Raw genomic sequence first — 24,450 nt, forward strand, 5'->3', positions numbered from 1 at the left:
TTACCCATTATGTTCAATTTCTAGACTTTCAAAATGGAAATTTTTGATGGGTGGGAAGATAAGCGTTTAAAATGATCACTATAACCACAGTGCTCATCCGATTAAGATTTAAGTCAAACATTTATGATGATCATGACATATCTTTTAGTAACTGGGTGTATTTTTTCTTGCCCAACTCTAACTCCTAAAAATGGATTTGTATTATTTATTTAGTTATTCAAATTCATTGATTATTTTAGGGAGGTGTAGAATCAGAACATTTGAGAATAACAAAGTAAAAACATATGTTACAGAAATGTTCTCTCTAAATTCAATGGAATTATGTTTTCTATATTAGGTATCAATGGTGGGTTTCTATTTATTTTACTACTGGTTCACTTGTGCACTCGTATGATGCTTCTGTGCACGTGGGTGGGCGGAGTCTCCCACCATCACCACTACTGGTTCGCCCGATCCGGGGCGAACTGGCAGAAACCCACCTCTGTTAGATATCTATTACACAAGAAGACCGGATGTTGAACACAATAAAGGGAATAAACTACTGTCTAGCAAAAGATACATGGAAAAGTGCTTCAATTTGTCTGGATTGAACCCACAGCCAATACTAACCAAATGCAAGGCATAAGTATTTTGGTATTCTTTCCATCTCAGTATCGCTATTATTCAAATAACCCTACATTTCTCCTCCAAACACACAGATCAAAAACTAGAGGAAATGAAAAGGGAAAAAGATTTCCCCAGAATGAAAAAAAAAAATCCATTCAAATCACAAAACATTCTCACGTGCAGTTTTTCTTTGGTATTCTTTAATGCCAAATGCATTCCAAAGTAATGAAAAGCTCTTACTAGCATGAGTTGACTCTCCAACACCATCTGACTGTTTACATTTAAAGATGGACAATTTAAACTATTTAGTGCAAAAGTTTATAGACGCTTATCCTATAATATGTAGGCCTAAACTGTGGTTAAGAAATAATAATGTTGAAAAAAAATGCCATTGAGTTACAATAAACTGCTTTGACTTTAGCATAATAAAACACTAATGGAAAATGCATTACAGTCGTTCACTTGGTAGACAATCCTTTGTGAGGCCTTTTGATACAATGACAGGAAGGCACTTGTCATGAAGCTTTCAGATAACTGAAGGGGGAAAAAAGAATTTCCTCATATGCAACTATGGCTGTCTTCCAGATAAACTGAGAACAAATTACTCACATAAGGCAGTTAATTGTCCAAGTTTCTTTAGACCAAAGCAATAATAATAATAATAAAAAAGTTTACATGAAGTTTACAAATGTTAACACTGTAGAACTATTGCAAAACCAAAATAAATAATTTCATTCATTGAATGTTTCAGAATTACCTGTACTATCTTAAATGTATCCAGTTATTTTTTTAAGACAAACATCTGTAGCGGAATGTCTTTGCTTGAGAAATATATATTTGGTTAAGGCGGGTTTTTTCCCGTGTAAGAAAAGACCTGAATAGTATCAGCGAATGGTTGCTTGCTAAATATTCTAAATCAGACACGGTAGGACAGATGCTTAAGATAAGAATACAATGCTGCATCTGTTTTTTTTTTAGATATTGCAGAAAATCAAACAAAGAAGCAATATGACTGTCCTGTTGTCGTTCCTTATGGTTTTAATCCATAGGAAATGAAAGAGAACTAAACACCTTATGACTACTTTTCATGTTTACGTATACTTTACAAGAGCTTGTAAGAACATTCGATCAAGTAGTTGGATCAGCAAGAATCGCAGCTCTGTATCTAACAACAACTCTGGATTGTTGATATTGGTATTTGATATCAATAGTTATTGATATTTTTTATCCTCTGCAGTAATTCACTGGCATAACGTGAATATTCCTGGTTCACAAATAATATTAAGCCATTAGGTGGTTGGTTGGTTTTCTTTTAGTGACAGATATACATACTCAGCTCGAATAAGAAACAGTAGTTATAAGTCAGAAAGGGTAAATTTCACACCAAACTTAGGTAGAAACAAACGGCCACAAGGATTTACTATTGCATTTAAACCAGGGATGCCAATGTCCTTACAGAAGGCAATTGCAAATCATTTGCATATTGTTGCCAAAGACTATACTATAGGTGGCCATGAAGTCAAAGGAATTAAGCTCAACTCAAAGGACTTTTTACTTTTTATCCAAAAATGCTATTAACATTTGTCAATAATTTATTTCTTAGACTTGGTGTTTTAGAGCTTAAAAGCCAAAGCAAGGTTGCCTCTCATCCTTAAAATTCTCTATAGATTAGGCAGATAAAGATAAACAAATTGTATAAAACGATAGCATTCAACAATAACCCAGTAAGGAAATTCAAATAGGAAGTTTCTTTGGTATTTTATACTTGGCACAAAAATGACTCCAAGTTTTGGCCTGAAATCCAGGTATCTAAACAAACATTTGAGGATTAGTGATGAAAACAATTATGATGTGAATTCAAGGATGGGCTTAATGCTAATAATTTAGGATAATTTGAAGTGAAACTGAAAACTGATTCATATAATAAAAGTTTTTACTTAACTTTGAAGAGCTAGGTTAGCTGCAACTAGAAAAATTTTTTTGTCCTTATCTCTACTACTATCCAATTCAGCTGCTTTTCATCGTTTCTTTTATTTCACTTCTCTGAATCAAGCTTAGGAAAATATGGACAAAACGTTTCCATCATAACTCCTTGAATGTAGCTATGCTTTCTTATATTGCGTAGATACATATATTGCAAATGTACTTTTATCAGTCCTACTTTCCATGCCCATTTATACATTTGAACATTGGGACCAATCCTCAAGAAACCAAAATCACATTTTTAACTGACAATTACAATAGTTTTATTAGTTTTTATCAGTTCTTTAAGAACCTTATTGATGGAATATGGATAAGTCTACGTATGCCTAAAAAAGTATGCAGTTCTAAACAATTTGTACCATGTGAGTTACGTAGACTGATCTACAGTTTTAATTTTGCAAGGGATGAAGAAAGGAAACTACAACATATATTGGGCAGAAGAGTAAAAAAATATGTTGCGGCTTCTTCTGGCAACAAAAAATTTAGAGCAGGGCTGTCAAACTCGTGACTCACAGGCTGGATGCATCACACGTTGGCCATGCCCTGCCCAGTTTAGCGAAGTGGGGGGGGGGGAAGTCCCGATACATCGCATGATGGTGCTGTGATGACGCAAAGTTTGACACCCCTGATTTAGAGAAATAACATCTAAATGCAGAATACACTAATCATCAATAGAATTTTTTTTTTTGCAGTTTGGCAGGAAAAACCATATTGTACCACAAATGAAAAGAGGCTCTGAGAGTTTTGGATAATTTGATAGCTGCTAGAATAAATCAGTAAGTCCTACTCGCTTTAACCAATTAAATTACTATTCATCAAACATTTCTATGCTTAACCAATTAAGTTACTAGGATCTCACATTCCCTATGAATATAAATATGCCATCTTGTGATTTTTACCATGAGTTGAACAATTGGCTAGATCTGCAAAAGTTCCACTGTTAAACCATAAAAGCAGTTTCCAAATCAAATTGAGATGATTGATTTAAGTTAAAACAAAACTTGTTATTTGTGTGGAAGGGACAGAACCTAAAATAAATCAGTTTCAAATCTGTACACCGTACAGCGAAATGCTGCATAGAACAGTGTGGAATAGAATGCACACTCTGGCTAAAGTTAAATATTTTAGCTTTAACATTCATTTCAGAGTTTCAAATACAGGTTCAGCTCTCTTCTGTGGATGTTGTTTGGTTTTTAAAAAATGCTTAATAGTTGACTGCATTGCATTTTGAGTTTACATACTTTCCAGTCCAATGAAAATATGGCTTTGTCCATCTAAAAATAGAGCAAAAATATGACAAAGCTACAACTAAAAAAATACTTTACATTCTCACTAGAAGCTGTGCCCACACCAGATGATTTTCATCCATTTTCCATTGCAGCAACTTCCTTGTTGCACTTTGATGGTTTTTTAATTTTTTTTTTTTTAAACACCTGCGAATCTGTGCAGAGCGATGGTCATGCTTCTGTTTGAAAAAAAGAATAAACATAATGTTGCATACGTGGATCTGTTCCATTTCGTTTAAGGGAGAGAGGTTCAATGCTTGAGTTTTGCAAGTTTTAAATTTTGTTTCTGGCTATGCATTGTGAAACCTACTTCATTTTTTTGGGGTTGAGTTGGCAATTATAAAATTCATCCAGCGTTCATAACATGCATTCATGTACACAACCATACTTTAGTTCAATAGAAATTTCTGGACCTTTTCCCCTCCAATTGTCATTTCTAGTCCATGTACACATCTTTAGACACTTCAGTAATCTACATCAGGCACTTGCAAGGTTACATTGAGAACTGCATGATCTTTGGACAAAAGGAAGAGAGTTTTCTTTGATGTTTACAATGAGAGGTGCTGAGTGGCTTACACAAAATTGTCAGCTGGATGCCAGTGCATTGTTCCTGGTGTTGAAGTGGTGCTTTGAGATGGTCAGTTGAGGAAACAAAAGGCAGGCAGGACAAGAGAAGATTCTTAGAAGTCAGATACGGATGGATTCTGCAAAAGTTGTCTCATAAATCTCATCTTCTATGTCTGACTTCTGGCAGGGAGTCCAGAAAACTCTTTCCTGATAATTTCATTAACTGGGAAGGGAAAGAGAGAGGGAAAAAAGAAACACAAAAGCAGAAACGTTACTGTGCAGAAAACGCGAAAGAATCTAACATCAAACCACCTGTGTGGTTGCTGTTGAAAAGCTGGCATTCAATAATGGGTTAAGACTAGGACAATCTGGCAATGACAAGTCCCAATTGCTGGAGTGCAGCCATGAAGCCTGCTAGATGGTCTTCAGTCCATCATTATCGTTCAGCCTCAAGTAGCTTGCAAACTGTAAAGAAGATGGAAAGAAAGTGGGGGGGGGGGGGAGATATACTTTCCTGGATTCCTGGAAGGAATGGGAGTTTTCATTTCTGGTTTATTGAAAGTAATGTAATATAATAATGCAACACTTCACTGACTTTTATAAATACAGGACTGACACAGATGTAATGAACTTTTATTACTGAATCCTGTCCAGAAACTCTTGCAAGCTCATTCTCATTTTTCATGTTTTGTACCAACTGCGGATCATTCAAATCATATTCTGCAGTGCCCCAGTCAGATTATGACTTGGTAAACTATGGTCCTGTTAACTTCATAGCTCAGTTAGGTGAGAAGACTTCCAGGCAGTGTACAAAATACCCCCAATACATTTATATTCTCCACTGTTTAATGAACATATTGGTGATTTTTCACGGTAAAACTCTGTTTGCTAGTGTATATTCCACGTGCCTATATATTGCTCAAATGTTCTTCACTAAATTGACATTAACTGCAAAAACTCAATGAAGCAGTTACTGGCATACAGTCTTGGCAAAATGTCTACGAGGTTGCAAATCTTTGGAAGTGACTAAACAACCCATTTTGCTATATATTGGAGACAAATCACCTGTAGAATATGGTATTGTTACTATTGATGTCCATGTAAAACCTACACACATAGCACAGAAAGCAAAAATCTGGTCAGAATATAATACTGGCTCCAGGTTAGCAAAGGAGTGAGATAAGAGAATAACAGAGTTGGAATAGACCACGAAGGTCTTCTAGTCCAACCTCCTGCTCAAGCAGGAGACTCTGTAACATTTTAGACAAATGGCTGTGTGGTCTCTTCTTAAATGCTTCCAGTATTGGAGCACCCACAACTTCTGAAGGCAAGCTAGTCCACGGATTAATTGTTCTTACTGTAAGGAACTTTCTCCCTAGTTCTAAGGTTGGTTCTCTAATTGATTAGTTTCCATCCATTGCTTCTTGTCCTGCCTTCAGATATTCTATTCTATTCTATTCTATTCTATTCTATTCTAGTCTAGTCTAGTCTAGTCTAGTCTATTCTAGTCTAGTCTAGTCTAGTCTATTCTAGTCTAGTCTAGTCTAGTCTAGTCTAGTCTTTTGCTTTTATTCTTCCCTTGTGTATCCAACCAAATATATATTGAGAGGGGCTGCTTTGGTATAAAATCATCAAATTAGAGAAAGAAACATGCATTATCCTGATGGCCCTATTCTTATAACTGAAAATACAAAGGTTCGGGAAATTCTAGTAATGAAAGTCAAGGCGCACAATAAAAAATTGGTTCACACTTAAATAGAAGAACAGACTAATGACATCATATGCAACAACCACCCAGATACCCTGAAGTGGGAAATAGATTTGCTTTTTAGGATTGATTGACAACAATAAAGGAATGAGAAATGCATCCTATAGAATGGTAGGTTTGCAGCGAAAGCCTTAGAAAGGATATGCATTTATATCTACAAAGGTCAGAATGCAGTGATATTCTCTCCGACATTGTATGAAAGCAGAAGTTGGACTTTGAAGAAGCAGATCAAAGGAGTACTGAAGTATTGAAGCTTTTGAACTCTGGTGTTAGAGAAAGCGCCTAGGAATACCACGGATAACCAAGAAGACAAACAACTGGATCATAAAAAGAATCAATCCTGAGATTTCATTTAAGGCAAAATGACCAGGTTCAAATTATTATATTCTGGACACTTGTTTAGATCCAGTTTCCCTGATGACTCCAAAATGCTGGGAAAAGTGGAAAGAAAAAGACTGGCAGAAAAGTGGATGGATTTAATGAGAGAGGTGATGGGAGACTTGAAGAAACCAGGTGGGCAAAAGGTCATCCTGGAGAAGATCTATTTATATCATCATTAAGAGTCGATAGAGATGACCCATAATTACTGTTGTTATTGTTACTATCTTGTTTCCTTGAAAATAAGACCTCCCCGGATAATAAACCCAATTGGGCTTTTGACAGCATGCGCTAAAATAAGCCCTCCTCCAAAAATAAGCCCTCTTCTAAAACATTTAAATGCATGCCCAGCCAGTCCCCGGCATTTCCTGGCGGGGAAAGGGGAGAACATGTCCCACATGCCCCACATCAGTGGTAGGTTGCTGCCGGTTCAGCCCAGATCAGGCAAACCAGGAGTAGCGGCGTCGGGAGGCTCTGCTCACCCACCTGGACATTTCTGTGCATGCCCAAACCAGTAGTAAAGCAGGTTTTCCAAGGAAGCAGTAAATACAAGTAAAACACAAGCAGTTTCACTTTAATTTCTCAGCTAAGCCAGGCTCCTTCCTGTCTCCTTGTTGCTCACACAGCAAATTTCAGAGTCCAAAAGCCCTCATTGGCTGACTTAGTTGCTATGCCTATTCATTGGCTGACCTTGTTACCATGTGTCACCTGAATACCATGGATGCTGGTAGGCAGAGGCAGAATTTTTCTTATTATTATTTTCTTCCCCAAAAACTAAGGTGCATCTTATACTCCAGAGCGTCTTATATTCTGAAAAATACGGTACTATAAATCAGGATTGTTCAAAGGTAGCAGCTGTATTTTCCCAGGGCCCTGGAGCTACTTCCAGAAGATACTGTGATTGCTGATGATTGGGATAGGTCTAGAAAAGTGATTAGATATGTTCATAGAAGATAAAGTTTTAATGGCTGTTAGTTATTATGATTATACATTAGACCTGCAGTGTGTTTCTGAATGCTGGTTGTTGAGAAAAAAATAATGAAAGAGATACCATATTTTCGGACTGTGAGACACACCGGTGTATAAGACGCACAGGATTTCAAAGAGGTAAATAAGAAAAAAAAAGTTTTTGTCCTCCCCGGCCCCCAGGAGCACTCTGCAGGCTTCAACTGGGGGAAAGCAAAAATGCCCCGGGTTTTGCAGAAAATGGCCTGTTTTTTGCAAAAATGGAGGCATTTTCCCCTTCTCCCAGCCCTGCTGAAGCTTTTGTGAAAAATGTTTTTGTGAAAAATGGCATGTTTTTCGCCCATTTTTTGGGCAAAAATGGGATGCAGAGATGGGGCTTTGGGAGGCCAAAAATGGCTGTATTCAGTGTATAAGACGCGCCAACATTTCCACGCTCTTTTAGGGAGGAAAAAGGTGCGTCTTATACTCCAAAAATACGGTATTTGTAGGGCTGTGAAAACTGCAAGGGACTGCTTTGTTACTTTGACAAAGATTCAGATAAAGCACCTTCCAAAACTATTTCGCCAAGCAACACAGCCCCTTTGTTTCTAAGAGAAACATGAAATTGTTGTGTTGTTGCTGGTCTCCTAATTCTCTTTACCTCCTCCCCAGCTTTCTCTGGCCTTTTCCCCCATGTCCAGAACACTCTGTACCACTTTCTATTCCAGAATAATAAATTCTAGAATACAATACATTGGCTCGATAAGGGGCAAGGACATTCTGGCAAATTTTGGGAATGTCACAATGGAGACTGGAATGTTCTGGAATCAGACTGAGAGGTTGTATACATTTTGGCCTCAGCAAGCATGTAAATGAACTGAAAGGATCATTGGTACTTCAAGATGGGCTTAGATCAGAGATGGGCAACTCTGGCTTTACGGCCTATGGACTTCAATTCCCAGAACTCCTGAGTCAGCTGCCTCAGGAATTCTGGGAGTTGAAGTCCACTAGTCATAAAGTTGGCTGGCTTGGGAAATCTCAGTATTTAAGTCCACAAGTCATAAAGTTTCCATAGTTGCCCACCCCAGACTTGGATATCTCTGTGGTGGAATTTGATGCAATCATCTGAAGGAACAATGGCCATGCAAAATTCTCCCTATAATAGCGTGACCACATTTGGGCCAGTCTGGTGACTCAAAAGCTCTGCTTGCTTCAAACCCAGGTATTCCTTGACTTACGACTGTAACTAAGCTCAAAATTATGGTTACAATTCATGCTGGTCATTAAGTGTGTTACCCTATGACAGTGATGGTGAACCTTTTTCTTATGGCGTGTTAAAATTGTCTCCCCTCCCACCTGTGTATGTGCATCCCCCCACATCGCATATGCACATACGACCTCTCCCCAGGCTCTGGAGGCTTTCCTGAAGCCTGAGGGTGGCAAAAATGGCCTTCCCCGCACCCGGGAGCCTCTCTGGAAGCTAGAAATGGATTGTTCCCAAACTTCCGGTTGGGCTGTTGGGGCCATTTTTCACCCTCCCCAGGCTTCACCAAAGCCTGACTGCTGGCATGCCACCAAATATGGCTCCGCATGCCCCCTGTGGCACACATGCCACAGGTTCGCCATCATGACCCTATAAGGTTTCGCAACCTTTTTTGCGGCAGTTGTTAAGTGAATCACTGTGGATGTCAAGCAAATATAACAGTTGTTAAATGAATCTATTGTCTGTAATGTTTTTTTTTTTGCAGAAATAGGATATAAGTGCTAGTATATAGCCAAAAAAAATGTAAATTGTGGTCACGTGACTGCTGGACAGTGCAAACGACTGCAAATGCGGGTCAGCTGCCCAAAATGTGATCGTGTGAACACAGGGGAGGGTCAGAACTGTGAATCTGGATCACACATAACCCCGAGGAGGTCAATCATAACTCCAAACAATTGCTAAGCAACTGGTTGTATTTTGAGGATTACCTGGACTCAATCTGGGCAGGTCATAACACACATTTTCAAGTTGTAATGGTTATTAAGAGCATTGCTTGTTCTACAGATTTTGTAATTGCTCAGTTCATTACTTATTACCTGTTGTACTGTAAATAGAAAGAGGGAAACATATAGAGGATGCAAACCAGGATTGAGCTTTCTCAATTAAAAACAACAACTCTGAAAACTACAGACCTAACACAACAATGCACTTTTAAAGATTTTAACCATGGTTGAAATTTTTTTTTTAAAAAACCCCAATGAACTCAAAAATATTCTAAGCTTTTCTCTTACAACTATCCGGGGGGGGGGGATTTTAGACATTGTTCTTATCCATACTTGTTGATGGGATTGTGTAATTAATATACAATCTTGTTCCTCAAACATCGTCAACACATCTTATCCTGTTGGGGTTGTGTTGCTAAGTGCTCTAAGCATTTAATCAATATGCAGAATGTGTGTGTGCCTTCAGTTATACTTAAGACATCTAATTAATTGTTGGTTTTTAAAACAAGGCTAGGCCTTAATTGAAATTGCTGGCTTCTAAAGTCTGGCAATGTCCTGGAATTGCCAGCAGGGGGTGATATGGATCTAGATTCAGAAGAAACCCTGACTGAAGACTATATACCTTTTTTTTTTCTCTTTTTAAATAGGCTTCCTGTTTTCTTTACCCAGGAAATGAGAAGAGCAGATCTTCAATGGAAAGTTTTGGGTCTTTTGAAATGCTAAAAATAGGATTTAGGTAAAAAAAAGGTGAGCAGCAACCTTAAGGAGGGAGTGGTGGGTCATTTCCTTTGTGTAAACAAGTGGGATGACATTACAAGCTGTTTTATTTATCAGCACATTTGTGTTCACAGGGTTAAATACTGAGAATGAAAAAAAAAAGCTCTATGCATGGTAAGGACATTTCCTTTTTATTTAAAGACATCAACCTGTTTGGAAAGGAGACATTTTTCCTGTTCGAAAGCAGCGGGACAGCCAAAACGGGACTGGCTGGCACTGAGGGAAGTGTTCATTTATATGTATTGAGAAGCGGCAGATGCAAAATAGATCAGGATCTGAAGGAGGAAAAGCTCTCTGAATTAATTGTACTGAGTTTAATGAGCCAAAAATCTCATGGTACAGGCAGTCCCTGACTCGCAACAGTGAGTAACTTCGTTCATAGTTACAATGGCACTGAAAAATGACCGTTTTTCACCCTTATGACTGTTATGGCAGTATTCCAGAGGTGGTATTCAGCAGGTTCTGGCCAGTTCTGGAGAACTTGTAGTGGAAATTTTGAGCAATTTGGAGAACCGGTAAATACAATCTCTGACGGGCCCTGCTCCCATCTATTCTCTGCCTCCCGGGTCCCAGGTGATTGGGAAGGAATGAGGATTTTGCAGTATCCTTCCCTGCCATGCCCATCAAGCCATGCCCTGCCCACCAAGCCATGCCCACAGAACCGGCATTAAAAACTTTTGAATCCCACCACTACAGTATTCCCATGGATTCCATGAACAAAATTCAGACGCTTGGCAACACTTGGCAATTTATGCCAGTTGCGGTGTCCCAGGGTCATATGTGATCCCAAACTCAATGGGAAATGAAACAAAGAAAACATTAAAAAGTAATAATATTTATGTAGTTACTTACCAAGCACAGCTAAATCAAGTTAAAAGGCACCGCTCTACATTCTATATTATAATGTGCTATATAAACTCTGCCTGATATATATTTTTTTAATATGCGTTGCGTATGAAAAAGGGTGGGGGGCAGAATTTCAATTGCATCGCAGTCGGCAGCCTTTTGGTTTTCTTTTATTTATTTTTTACCTTATCCTATGGACACGCCCTGAGCCTTGAGAAGTTATTAGCCTGCAAAAACTAGAGCATCAGAACACGATGGTCTTCAAAGAGGCTGGTGGCATGCATTTCCACAGTAGGGCAGAGAATCAGAATGGGCAAACACGTTCATTTCAAGAGGCAAGATTTCCATCAATCATTTTTGTCAAGCCCTCAACTTCTGCTTACTGAACTTGAGAATGTGTGTTTTCTTTTTTTTAAAAAGGTTGCTTTAAAGCTTGCATCTTGGAAAACAGGTCCCTGTCTGCATTTGTGTTTGCAATGTTGTCTGATGCACTTGGGTTTCCACAAATTTCCTGTAATTTTTTAAATAGGGATAGTTTATTTAAAAATAAATTCTTTAATATATACTTTTCTACAAATTGGCAAATTGCATTGGAAAAGTCTCACTGGATGGCTATGTAAGACAGACAGAGAGACAGACAGAAAGACAATAGATAATAAGATAATGGATGGATGGATGGATGGATGGGCAGACAGACAGAAAGACAGACAGACAGACACTAGATAATTCATTAAGGAAGCCAATGCTGGTGTAATTAATGTTGGTGCTGTTATAAACTCAGAATCCAGCCCTAGATATGCAGATTATCTCAAGCTACAAACAAAAGTTTGTTTCGTTTTTTGATTTTCTTTAAGTAAAAACTTTTCTCAAGGGAAGCTTGTATTTATTTGGTGACTACATGAGCACTACCTTCATGTAGTTTTTGTGGCCATAATATAGAAAAAAGATTTTTCATTTCCTCCTCTCAATACTGTACTGTATTTTTTAGATTTCCCAGTGGGGCTTCTTGGTGGTCTCTGAAGCAAATATTATCTATGACTGACCCAATTTAGGACTTTCTGAAATCTGATTAATCAGACTGTTTATCATTGCTTCTTGTCCTGCCCTCAGGTTCTTTGGAGAATAGCTTGACTCCCTCTTCTTTGTGGCAACCCCTGAGATATTGGAACACTGCTATCATGTCTCCCCTAGTCCTTCTTTTCATTAAACTAGACATACCCAGTTCCTGCAATCATTTTTCATATGTTTTAGCCTCCAGTCCCCTAATCATCTTGGTTGCTCTTCTCTGCACTTTTTCTAGAGTCTTCACATCTTTCTTACATCGTGGCAAACAAAACTAAATGCAGTATTCCAAGTGTGGCCTTACCAAGGCATTATAAAGTGGTTTTAACACTTTACATAATCTTGATTCTATCCAGTGGTGGGTTGCAGACGGTACGACCTGGTACGCGCATACCGGAGCCAGCCCGGAGCACCTGATACCATTCCGGTACGGTGCTCCGGAGGGCCCACCTGCCCATCCGAGCTCCTTACCGGTGTTTAAAGGCTTCTGCACTTCCGCGCAGGGGCATACAGCACTTGCGCGACGGTCCGCAAAGCAGCTGGAGCGTTGCGGAGCATTGCGGAGGCGCTAAGATGCGTGCGCACGCTGCACACGTCCATGAGGACGGCACTGGCCCCGTTCCAAATGTACCAAATGTACCAAATGGAACGGAATTTGAAACCCACCACTGATTCTATCCCTTCTAACACTGCTGGCTCATATTTTGCTTTAGCACTAATTGTGAATGGCTCCTCTAAGTCAACTACATTACTATTTGTGTGGTTTTTCGGGTCGTGTGTGAGAAATCTTGATGCTTTTTAACCTGCTGCACATTCATGTCAGTCTCTCTTGTCTCAGTGATCTTAATATCAGATAAGGGCAAACAACTGCTCCAGACTCACTTTTTCCAAATCCGTTCATATTTCTTTGTACTTTTGATGATTGCACAGCTGATATCTAGAGCTTATTATGACTCATTCTGCTTTTGCAAGAGAGGGAATGGGGAGATGGTGGTAAATAGTCCAAAAATTCCTGAGGCCTGAATACTGCGCTTTGATTCTTGTAAATATCTAATAAAAATGTGCCCTCTTGTAGCCAAATGGCTGGGAAGACATTCAAAAGATTAAGATAATCAGAGGTTTAGATAATGGGGAGTCCTTGTGTTCATAGAATTACACTGTTGTGGACAACATATTTTTTTTTTATTGGTATAAGTTTACTTTGCTCACATGAGTTTTAAAAACAGTATTCACTACATGACAATTGAAATAATGGTATATAATAATATGTAAGAGAATAACATTAGGCATATATTGCTGTAACTCTTGTTATCAATTGCATAATGCTTCTGTGTCCCACTATTAATATTCATCTCATTGGTTATGTTTTCCCCAAGGTTTTTTTTATTTTTTAATACAAATTATATATATTATAGGAACAAAGAGTTGTCCGGGTCTTTTCTTTTACATCCTCTCAATTACATAGTCCTTTTTACATCATAGTTTTGTTTTCACTTTCAGCCAAATTATTTTCTTCCATTATTTTCCATCTTTATAGTTATTTTTTCTTAATACATAAACGATATCGTCAATTGCCCTTTCAAAGCTACACCAAATTTTCATCTCTTATTTTTTTCCATCGGTATATTTTGCTACAAATAGCGTACATCCTCTAATTCAATTTAAGCAAAGAGAGCGTTTCTTTCAATTTTTTTCTACCATTAACAATATACAATCATTTCTTTATTTCTATATTCTTAATTAGTTATGTAACAATAACAGATTCTGAAAGCGGGGGTGTACTCAAGAACAGCCTGTGTAGTAGAATGCAGCCATAGGCCCACAAATCAATCCCTGTGTCCTGCATTTGTTTTAGCCTTTGAATTACAGCTGCATTGACTTGTAGATGGAAGACTTTCTGGTGAAATAACCAACATGGCTTCAACCACAACCTTGGAGAATAACCTTAATCTCTTCAACACAACATACTGGGAGTTTATATATTGCAGGTAGTCCTTGACCTATGGCCACAATTGAGCCCAACATTTCTGTTGCTAAGTGAGACATTTGTTAAGTGAGCCTTGCCCGGTTTGACAACCTTCCTTGCTACAGTTGTTAAGTGAATCACTGCATTATTAGTAACATAGTTAAGTGAATTGGGCTTTCCCATTGACTTTGCTTGTCAGAGGTTGCAGAAGGTGATCACATGACCCCATGGCACTGCCACCATCATTTCCCATGAGTCAATTTCCTAGTGCCTGAATTTTGATCACATGTCCATAGGATTGTAAATGTAGTTGTAAATGTGAAAATCGATCATAAGTCACTTTTTTCAGTGATGTTGTAACTTCAGATGGTCACTAAATGAACTGCTGTAAATTGGGGAGTACCTATATTACCTGATTGTGATAATAAGAGTGTCAGGTCTGCAGACATCTTTTCTTTTGGGTCTTTGATCTGCCACACTTTCTATTATTATGCTCTGCATTTTCTATTGTGAGAAAATGGGAGGGGGGATTGTAAGGAGTAACATACTACGTAGTCACAACAAAATTCTTTCTAGAAAGCCAAGGTCATCCTTTGTCTCTGCAGCTCTACAGATGACCGGAATTGGATGGGTAGAACCAGTATGGCAGTGGGAGATTGGACCATGTGATGGACTTGTGGGTGTGGGGGCAAGATCTTGAACTTTCAACTGAGTGGGGAAAACCGGGAAGTTTTCAGATTCAGGTTTCCCCAGATGTGCCAACATGGCTGTCTTAATAAATTGGAACTTTGAGCAATACTTTGCCTTGGACTCTGATTTACTTTTGGATGCTATTTGGAACCCAGACAAAGAGTTTCTCTTGTTCTAACCTGGCTGAATTCCAGGTACCTTGAGCTCAGTTCCTAGAATTCTACAGCCAGATACCCATTGGATAGAATTCTGGGAAATGAAGTCCATGGCTTTAAGGTTGAGAAAGAGAACACTGCAAGGTTTAAATTGGTAGATTTCATCCTAGTCAATTATTGTTCTGACCTAGGCTTCCTTAACAAGCATGAAGCAGAGTCTGGGTCCTGGCAAAACCTCTTTTATTTACACGACTGTGAATTCCTTTCATTCACAGTCAGCAAGGCTTGGCAAACAGTCTTTCAGAAGAATATTTATCAACATGAACTTTATCTCGCTTGGCGAGCTGCCAGATAATTAGTTTTCAAATGCAAGGCAAGGCAAACGTGGCACAGAGTCTTTTATAATCACAAACAGAATTTTCCCCTCTTGAAATGACCAAAGGAACGAATTGTTTCCTGCAAAAGCCCACTCCCTATTTGCTCCTCTTTTGTTTCCCATGGGAGGGGCCAATCACCTCCAAGGTGTGGCTTTACTCCCAAGTTGACCCTGCTTTCATAGCTGTTCTTGTTTTCTGGCAGCTTTGAGCATACACATACTGGGAACAGGTTCTAGCTGTTCTTCTGTCTCACTGCTGTCTAGCTCCCTCTCTGACTCCGATGCAGAGCCCTTGCCTGAGGAACGTGGTCCAGTCATGGTCCAGTCCTGGATTCTGAGGAAGGCTCTAATGAGGGCTTTGTGCCAGAGGCAAGAGCCATATGCCAGTTATCAGCTGCTTTCAGAGTCAGACATCAGTGAGGCAGACGAACAGCTGGAGCCTGTTCCCTGTGTGCATATGCACAGAGTTGCCAGACAAAGGGAACAGCTAAAGAATAAGGGTCAACTTGGGAGTAAGGCCACAGGTGGATGATGAATGGCCCCTCCCAGAGGAAATAAAAGAGGAGTGAAAGGGGAGTGGAGTTTGCAGGAGGCAATTATTTCACTTAATTGGTTTGTGACTCTCTGAGACTCCTTGCCAAGTTTTGCAGATATCGGCCTGGCAGCTCTCCAAGCCTGATAAGGTCTGTGACTGTAAATCCTCCCTTGAAAGATTTGCTGGATGTGAATGAATAGAATTCACAGTAAATTAATAAAAGGTTTTTTTGTTGGGACAAGAAGTTTGCTTCATGCTCTTGGGAAGCCTAGGTCAGAACAACTTCAATGACAGTACCTAACCATCTCATGCTCTACTGTGTTTTTCTCCTGGACCCAACATCAGGGTCCTCTTTTCTCATTTAGTGCATGTATTTGAGCTGCATGTATCTGTCCCTCCAAAGAATAGTTAGGGTGGAGTTTCTTTAGGATTGACTGATGTGATCCCCTTACAGTCCAAGGGACTCTCAAGAATCTTCTCTAACAGAGGGGATATTACATAAATCCTTTTTATCAAAAGAGATTAGAAGGGGGACATATTTGAAATGCTTAAAGTGCAGCAAAATAGTCAATGGTTATTTTAAGTTTTGGCTGCCCTTCTGAAAATTTATTGGAAGAATAATATGGCTAACACTGAGTTGAGTCAAATGTTTGCGCTCATGGATTTATTAAGGCTGTGCTTTTACTTTCTGCTAAGATTTGATGTTATTTACTCTTGTTTTGGGGTTTTTAACACTTGACTTGGGAACTATAGTGCATGACCCTGAATTATAAGGTTGACTCAGCCTTTCATCCTTTCAAGGTTGGTAAAATGAGGATCCATATTATAGCTACACTATAATATATGGTATAATTGGCTTGATAGTAGATGCAAAGATTAGAAAACTAATAATGAAAGATGATTAATGAATTAGAAATTAGAACTAAGTGTAAACATAATGAAGAATATTTAATTATATATAATAGTATATAATGATAAGGTGGTACAAAAATGGAAAAAATATATCTAGAATGATAACTATATAATGTATATATAATGGTATATATGACAAAACTGGGAATATAAACCGGTATAGAGTTGTTGCAAATATGAAATTGTGATGTAAAATGAAGAAAACTGTATAATAAAAATATTAATATTTTTTTTAAAAAATGAGGACCCAGATTGTTGGGGGCAATATGCTGATATTGTAAACTGCTTAGCATGTGAAGATACAAATCTAAGTGCTATTGGTATAAGAAATTGTGGATAAGATTTCCAAATAAGTCAAAGATTATAAGGGCATAATGTTATGGAATGGGCATAATGTTAGTGTTGATTAATCAATAATTACTAAGAAATATTGATTTATAGACCACCTGGGGAAAAGTCAAAATTCTAGAACAAGATCAAGTCTCTAATCTTTGACAAAAAAAGAAGCTAATAGTATTTTAAAAAGACATTCTTCTCTCTGATCTGTGTAGGAGAAATGCAGATAAGAAACCTACAAAAGCAAATTCTTGCTCTAAGTACAGACTATTACAGAACATTACTAGTTTGTGTGAAAATTATTTTAGTGTAAATATGGAAAATGTCCAATGCAGAAGAGAGGTGTGCTTAGGCATTGCGAGAGAAGAATATGTTCATTTTTGCAACAGACAATATATAGGTGAAATATTAGGCAAACTTCAGTTCCTAATATCCCAATGGTGCTTTTTCAAGAGGCAGCTGGATTTTCTGGTTTTTCTTTGAAGATGTTTTGCTTCTCATTCATAAATGCATGGCATAACATAGGAGAACAAATGCATCAGAACTAGATTCAGCAGTTCATCTGCATTTAAAAGACAAGGGCAGTGGTGGGATTCAGCCAGTTCGCACCTATTCGGGATAACTGGTTGTTAACTTTCTAAGCAGTTCGGAGAACCGGTTGTTGGAAGAAATCTCCTTTTGTTTTTTCCCCACTTTACAGGGCTAATCCTGTAAGGAAGGCAGGAAGGAAACATTCTGGTTTGTTGCCCTGCTTACAGAAACTGCCTCTCCGATTAACTTATGACATTGTAACAGCTAAGGCAAAGCTCCCATCGACCTGAGTGACATTGAGTTGGCTACGCCCACAGTCACATGACCACCGAGCCACGCCTACCCAGCTGGTCATTAGGACAGAGAACCGGTTGTTAAATTATTTGAATCCTACCACTGGACAAGGGCCACTCTTTTGGAGACAGTAAAGTCCACATTTTGCATAAAGAGGACCACTAGTTTGAAAGAGGGGTCAAAGAGATGATCTGTGTCAAAATTGAATGGATTGGGGGGGGGAGGTACGGCATCATCTATCTCCAATCTACAACATAGTCCTCTCAACAGTTCCAAGAAGGCTCCACACCTATTTGGATTACTTAGTTAACGCTGATGACACAGATAAACCTCCAGGTGGCCTCAACTACTCTCCAAAAGAATGGAAATGTGCAGCTGTCTGCAAGAAATATAAATGCTCCTATTCCCCACCATCCAGCCAGAGCTGAAGAAGCTTATTTAGATGAGAAGTAAAATGTCTTTAAAGAAAAACCAGAAAGTCCAGTTCCCTCTTTGAAAAGCACCTTTGCGACACTCTATGCATCTGATAAAGTGGACTTTTGTCCATTTAAAATAAAACAAAAAAGACGTAAAACTCTATTTATTTATTAGAAGTATATATCCCAACTTTTGTCCAAATCAGGACAGTGCGGAAAGAGATCTTCATTCCCTAAAACAGTTACACAAAGTTGGTTGGGCTAAAAGAGAATGGCCAGCTTAGGTCTCTTACTGTTTGTGAGTTGGGCAGCAATATAACGTTATTATTTTATGAATAATTTTTATTAAAATAGAGATTTAGAAAACTGCATAAATATAGAAGGAATAGGAAAAGACGATAAAAGGATAAAAGAACATGTGAATAACAAAAATGCAAGAAGAAAAGTAACTAACCATCTACTTTGTGGCAAACATTGTAGTTACCATCTTCACCCTCCCATCATTCTCTTCTTCTCAACAAATCTTTTTAACCAGCAATTCATTTTTCCCCATTTTGAGTAAAAAGCCTACAAAGGGTTTGCAGTCAATCTCCAGATAGAATAACAGAGTTGGAAGGGACCTTGGAAGTCTTCTAGTCCAACCCTCTGCTTAGGCAGGAAACCCTACACCACTTCAGACAAATGGTTATCCATCATCTTCTTAAAAACTTCCAGTGTTGGGGCATTCACAACTTCTGGAGGCAAGTTATTCCACTGATAAATTGTTCTAACTGTCAGGAAATTTCTCCAGACAGTTCTAAGCTGCTTCTCTTCTTGATTAGTTTCCACCCATGGCTTCTTGTTCTACTCTCAGGTGTTTTGGAGAATAGCTTGACTCCTCTTCTTTGTGGCAGCCTCTGAGATACTGGGACACTACTATCATGTCTCCCCTAGTCCTTCTTTTCATTAAACTAGACTATAATAATAATAACAACTGATTGGGTAAATGATCCCCTCAGTTCAACCCTAGTTGATGAAATTGGGTTGAACAACAGTTTGCTTTAAGGGGAAGATTTAGTAGCTCGGCTATCAAAGGAGCTGTTGAGCACATCTAATCCAGATCACACCCCATTAGGTTCTTGCTTCATGGTTAAGTGAATGGTTTAATTGGATCAGGCTGACTGTCAAACACGGAATGATTAGCGCTCCAAAAAAATATCAGTTGAGTGTTCCTATCAACATTGTTTATTGGATCATAATGATCTTTCTTTTAACTGAAAAGAAAAACCACTTTTAGGACAGACATTACCTGGATGACTGAGAATCTCCATTCATTTCCTACTCATTTAAAAACACCCCGTTTCTTTAAAAAAACAAAAAACTTCAACCATTTTGAAAGAAAACATGTAGCCACCATTCAACCCTACCCCAAATGCATTTTCCTTTCCCACCAAATATTAGATGTTTCTGCAATTCAATTTTCAACCGAGCAAGCAACCCAGAAGACATTTGCAGAAGACCAGCCAAGTCAAAGAAAGCTTAAGAAGAACTGAAGCTAGACAAAAGTCAGGAGGAAAAAAAAAAGTAAATTACCTGGGACTTTGTTTGCTTGGATCAAAAAAGCACAGCCTTTCTGTTTCATATAATGTTTTGTATCCAGCTAAGGTGTGTATCTATCAGCTCTGAAAAAGATTTGCAAAACCATTTTTGAGAAAGTGTAACTTTTGACCCAGTGATAAGGTCAAATGTTACAAGCTTGCTTTCTGTTTCACATCACATGCTATTTTTCTACACATGTCTGGACTAACCTGGACCACCATTATCACAAGTTGCTTATGCCAGCAGGGATATAGTACCTGCTCCTAGTATTCTATTGCAGCAGGATGGAGATACTAATGGAGATACAACACGGAGATACTAATTCGAAGTTACTAGAATGCAAATAGTGCTCTGATGGAAACATGGCCCTCAAAAGAGGCCTCCCACCCCTAGACCCTTGGAAAACAGACTGAAGAGCAATCAACAGATGAACTCTTGAAAGATTGCAACATTTCTGGGATTTCAAATATTCTCACTTTAAGTCTAGTAATTCTAGGGGATGGGGGGAATCTCATGTAAGGCATTTTTTTAAAACAGCTAGTTTGACTTCTTTTTTTGCTTGTGTTTCAATTTGTTTGGATGTCACCTGCACTATCAGATCATGGTCCCTGGTGTCTTAAAAGGTTGTCATCTCCTGTAACAATGCAATGTGGTTTTCACCATGCATTGGTGTGGAAAATGTGTCTGATTAAAACACAAGAATTATTTAGTTCAATAATAGGTATCTTCTGCCAATGATATTGGTATGAATGCCAATATCATTCAAAACAATACAGTTTTCAGAAGTTATGTAGTGCCTGTTGTGGCCCGCACAACAGAGCTGGAAGCAGATTCAGACAGTGAGGAGGTTGGGGAGGAACATGGGCCAGTCCTGGAGTCTGGGGAAGGCTCTGATGAGGGCCCTGCATTGGAGGCAGAGAGGGAGCCAGAGCCGTATGCTAGTTATCAGCTGCCTGCAGAGTGAGGAAGACGAACAGCTGGAGCCTGTTTCCAGTGCGTGCATGCGCAGAGTTGCCAGACGAAGGGAACAGCATAAGAACAGGGGTCGACTTGGGAGTAAGGCCACAGGTGGATGATGAATGGCCCTCCCAGAGGAAATAAAAGAGGAGTGAAAGGGGAGTGGAGTTTGCAGGAGACAATTAGTTTGCTTAATTGGTTCATGACTATCTGAGACTCTCTGCCAAGTTTTGAAGATATTGGCCTGGCAGCTCTCCAAGCCTGATAAGGTCTGTGACTGTAAATCCTCCCTTGAAAGACTTTGCTGGATGTGAATGAGCAGAATTCACAGTAAATTAAGAAAAGGGATTTTTGTCAGGAAAAGGAGTTTACTTCATGTTCTTGGGAAGGGTCAGAACAGTGCCTTGAAGACTGGGCCTTATACTGAATGGTATCCCTCCACCAATGAGCAGCATCTGACAGAAGAACAGGTTATCTTCCTTCTCTGCAGTCCACTCTGCATTCTTTCAATGTCTGAAATATTCATAAAAGTAGACTGAGGGTATCTATGAGGGAGGGAAGAATTGGGATAAGGAAGAATGAAAAAGGATCCTGGATGTAGATAATCACATACACTAAAGCCAAATATTTAATTCACCTCTGGATCTTTGGTGCATACAATACGGTTATTCAAATCATAGGCCCTTAATGTATCTCAATAGTTGCTTATCTCAAATAGGATGTACTTGCAGAGGCCTTTTTTCCTCCCTGGTAAGTAATTGCATCATGCATTCAAACTTTCTTTTAAAGTAAAGTGTGCATCTTCAAGTTCTTTTTTTAAAAAAATTTAATGCCACTTTCTGAGCACAGGATGTTTTGATCCCTCAATCTTTTTTTTTTTTTTTTGCACGACCACTAAACTAACATCTCAGCTCTCTGGAAATGTACTGGGGCTAAAACTGCCAAAATTTCCACCAAAAATGATTCTCCTTGCAGTCCAATACTATCCATAATTCCCCAATAATTCCAAGTAATTGATGAATGTTCTGCTGGTTTCATTCACACGACTTTTAAGATATTTATTACTTTTTATCCTAAGGCTAGCAATGTAAAATCAAACAATGTATGGCTGTATGCATCATATACATCCTTGCACAGCTATTCTACTTTTCCTATCTAAAATGCCAGTGCCAGGAAATATTGCAGCACTATAAAGAAAAAAAACTATTGTCTAAATGGTCTTGTAAAATTTGAAACTTTAGTAAGGAGGATTGCATAGTAAAAGCCTTGCCTGACAGCCCTCCAAATCTCCTACCTTTGAAATAAATTTGGGGGAGCACTGTATATTTCAAGAAATATGATCGCTCAAAATGGCAAGAGGTTATGGACCTTTCAGTTCAAGACAATTTCACTCAACTATTCCTTCCTTTAGGCATCACTCCAGTGTCTGCTTTTGTATTATTGGAATGAAAATAAAAATACACTGTATGCTCCCTTTGTTGAATAAATGTTTCCAAGAAACAAGAGGGAAATTTGCAATATACAACTCATTTGGATGGAGTTGGACTTGACTTGTAGTAACTATGTGGACATCTCTCTGCAGTTTTCTTAACAGAAACATTTGCAAGGTGTTTTTTCCATTTCAATTTTCCAGACTAGCTAAAGCACTGGAATTTCTTTATAGTTTCCCACCCAACTACTAGCTGGATCTGAGCATTTCAGGGTTTTTTTTTCTTCTTTTTTTGAGATCAGCCAAGGTTGACTAGGTACTGCCACCTGCTGTGACAACTTGTGTATAAGACTGCTTTTTGTAGGGTGCCTGCGGAGAGCTGGATTTTAAAAGCTTTTCTTTTGGTATTTGGAATGTAAAATGCAGTATTATAAGAGTTCCGACTGGTGCTGGACCAAAACAGCCCAGTCATTTCGTGAAATTTGGGGAGTGTTTCCAACATACATCCTGAGAATTAAATGACTGCACAGTAGGATGGTGGACACTGCTGGTATTCTGTACATTTCTGTGTTCCCTGCAGATGGGCTCCTGCTTAAGTCCGACCCAGATTGGATCCTGCAGTAATAAAAAGCTCTGTAGAATCTATACATCCCTGTCCCTGTTCAGGCCCTCTTTCTTTGGCAGGGATAAGGATTTTGAATCCAGACCCTTTCTTTATTAGAAGATCTCCAAGGTCCCTTCCAACTCTGTTATTCTATTCTGTTCTGTTCTATTGTACTCTACCATATTCTACTGTACTGTACTGTACCCTGCTCTGCTCTACTCTACTCTATTCAGCTTAATAGTTCCTACTCTGTCTGGCAGCAGCCCTTGCCACAGGCAAAAACTTGTACATCATCTACTATCTTCTGAGCCCTTAAATGGAGACATCAAGAATCCAGGTGTCAGTCTATAGAATAGACCAGGCAAGGAACCAAAGTCATGAAGGTTAAAATTACTATTATTATACAGTTATAGGAACAGTAGGAAGACTGTTCCCTTCCTCACTTATATCTTCATGTGAATTAGGGAGAGGCTGTCTGCGGCCTCTCCCTAATTCACATTTCTTATGTTAGTTTCTTGGAATGGGCTTAAGACTTCCTTGTCTGATCACTGCCTTACTAATGGATCTTCCTGCTATCCTGCAAGGCCATTCTCTATGCCCTTTGCACTAAATGGAGACCTTCTTTAGTATATTAGCCATAGTTCCTTCCTCAATGCTTTTAAGCAAATGGAACAGAAACAGGAATGGAAATAATTGCTGGTGAAAAGAGGTCTTCTGAAGATAAACCTGCCTTCAGCTAGTCAGCTGCTTTTCTAATTTTCAATTCTCCATTTTAATTTGCCATTGAAATGGCAACACATTATCAATCATTAATGTCATACATGAATTTGTAAGAGATTAGTGAAAAACTCATCCCATCCCACAAGAACAAAGGAAATCAAGTGGATCCTGCCAATTACAGACCCATTAGTTTGCCTAGTCAGCAGGATATATACTAAATAAGGTTCCCCTTACACATATGTGCTAGTTGTTCTCGACTCTAGGGGGTGGTGCTCATCTTCATTTCAAAGCCAAAGAGCCACCGCTGTCTGAAGACGAGCCTTGGTCATGTGGCTGCCATGACTAAACGCCGAAGGTGCATGGAACACTGTTACCTTCCCACCAAAGGTGGTCCCTATTTTCTACTTGCATTTTTACATGCTTTCGAACTGCTAGGTTGGCAGAAGCTGGGACAAGTAACCAGAGCTCACTCCGTTACGCGGCACTAGGGATTCGAACTGCCGAACTGCCGACCTTTCTGATCGACAAGTTCAGCATCTTAGCCACTGAGTCATCGCATCCCTGTATGCTAAATATCTTTATTTAAATCCATTTGATAAGATTGAAAGTCAAAGTACTGAGGAGTAGGCACTTTCAGTGGATCAATCTATTGTATTCTTAACTACTGGCTGGCCCTCTAACAATCTAACCATGAAGTACTTATCCTAGCCCAGAGATTCTTTACTCAGAGTCTTTGTTGATTTGGAG

The 24,450-nt window shown here is 38.9% G+C and overlaps 1 protein-coding gene across 2 annotated transcripts in view; it reads right to left on the reverse strand.

Annotated features, from left to right (window-relative positions):
- Positions 1 to 911: 911 nt before the first annotated feature.
- The window catches only part of NFATC2 (nuclear factor of activated T cells 2), a 164,191-nt gene continuing 140,652 nt past the window's right edge, over positions 912 to 24,450 (reverse strand). The window contains exons 10-11 of one of the 2 annotated variants that reach the window (XR_015697362.1): positions 4,452 to 4,665; positions 912 to 4,054 (exon numbers count right to left, since the gene is read on the reverse strand). Coding sequence is in view for 1 of the 2 variants with exons in the window: in XM_014057931.2 (XP_013913406.2) it covers positions 4,610 to 4,665 (56 nt within the window). In the remaining variant the exon portion in view is untranslated. Of the gene's footprint in view, positions 4,666 to 24,450 lie in introns of both variants that reach the window. The other variant, XM_014057931.2, reaches the window with a different exon arrangement.

This window comes from Thamnophis sirtalis, unplaced genomic scaffold (assembly GCF_051295495.1).
Source record: "Thamnophis sirtalis isolate CommonGarterSnake01/CBP01778 unplaced genomic scaffold, rThaSir2_p1.2 scaffold_7, whole genome shotgun sequence".
Classification (NCBI taxonomy): domain Eukaryota; kingdom Metazoa; phylum Chordata; class Lepidosauria; order Squamata; family Natricidae; genus Thamnophis; species Thamnophis sirtalis.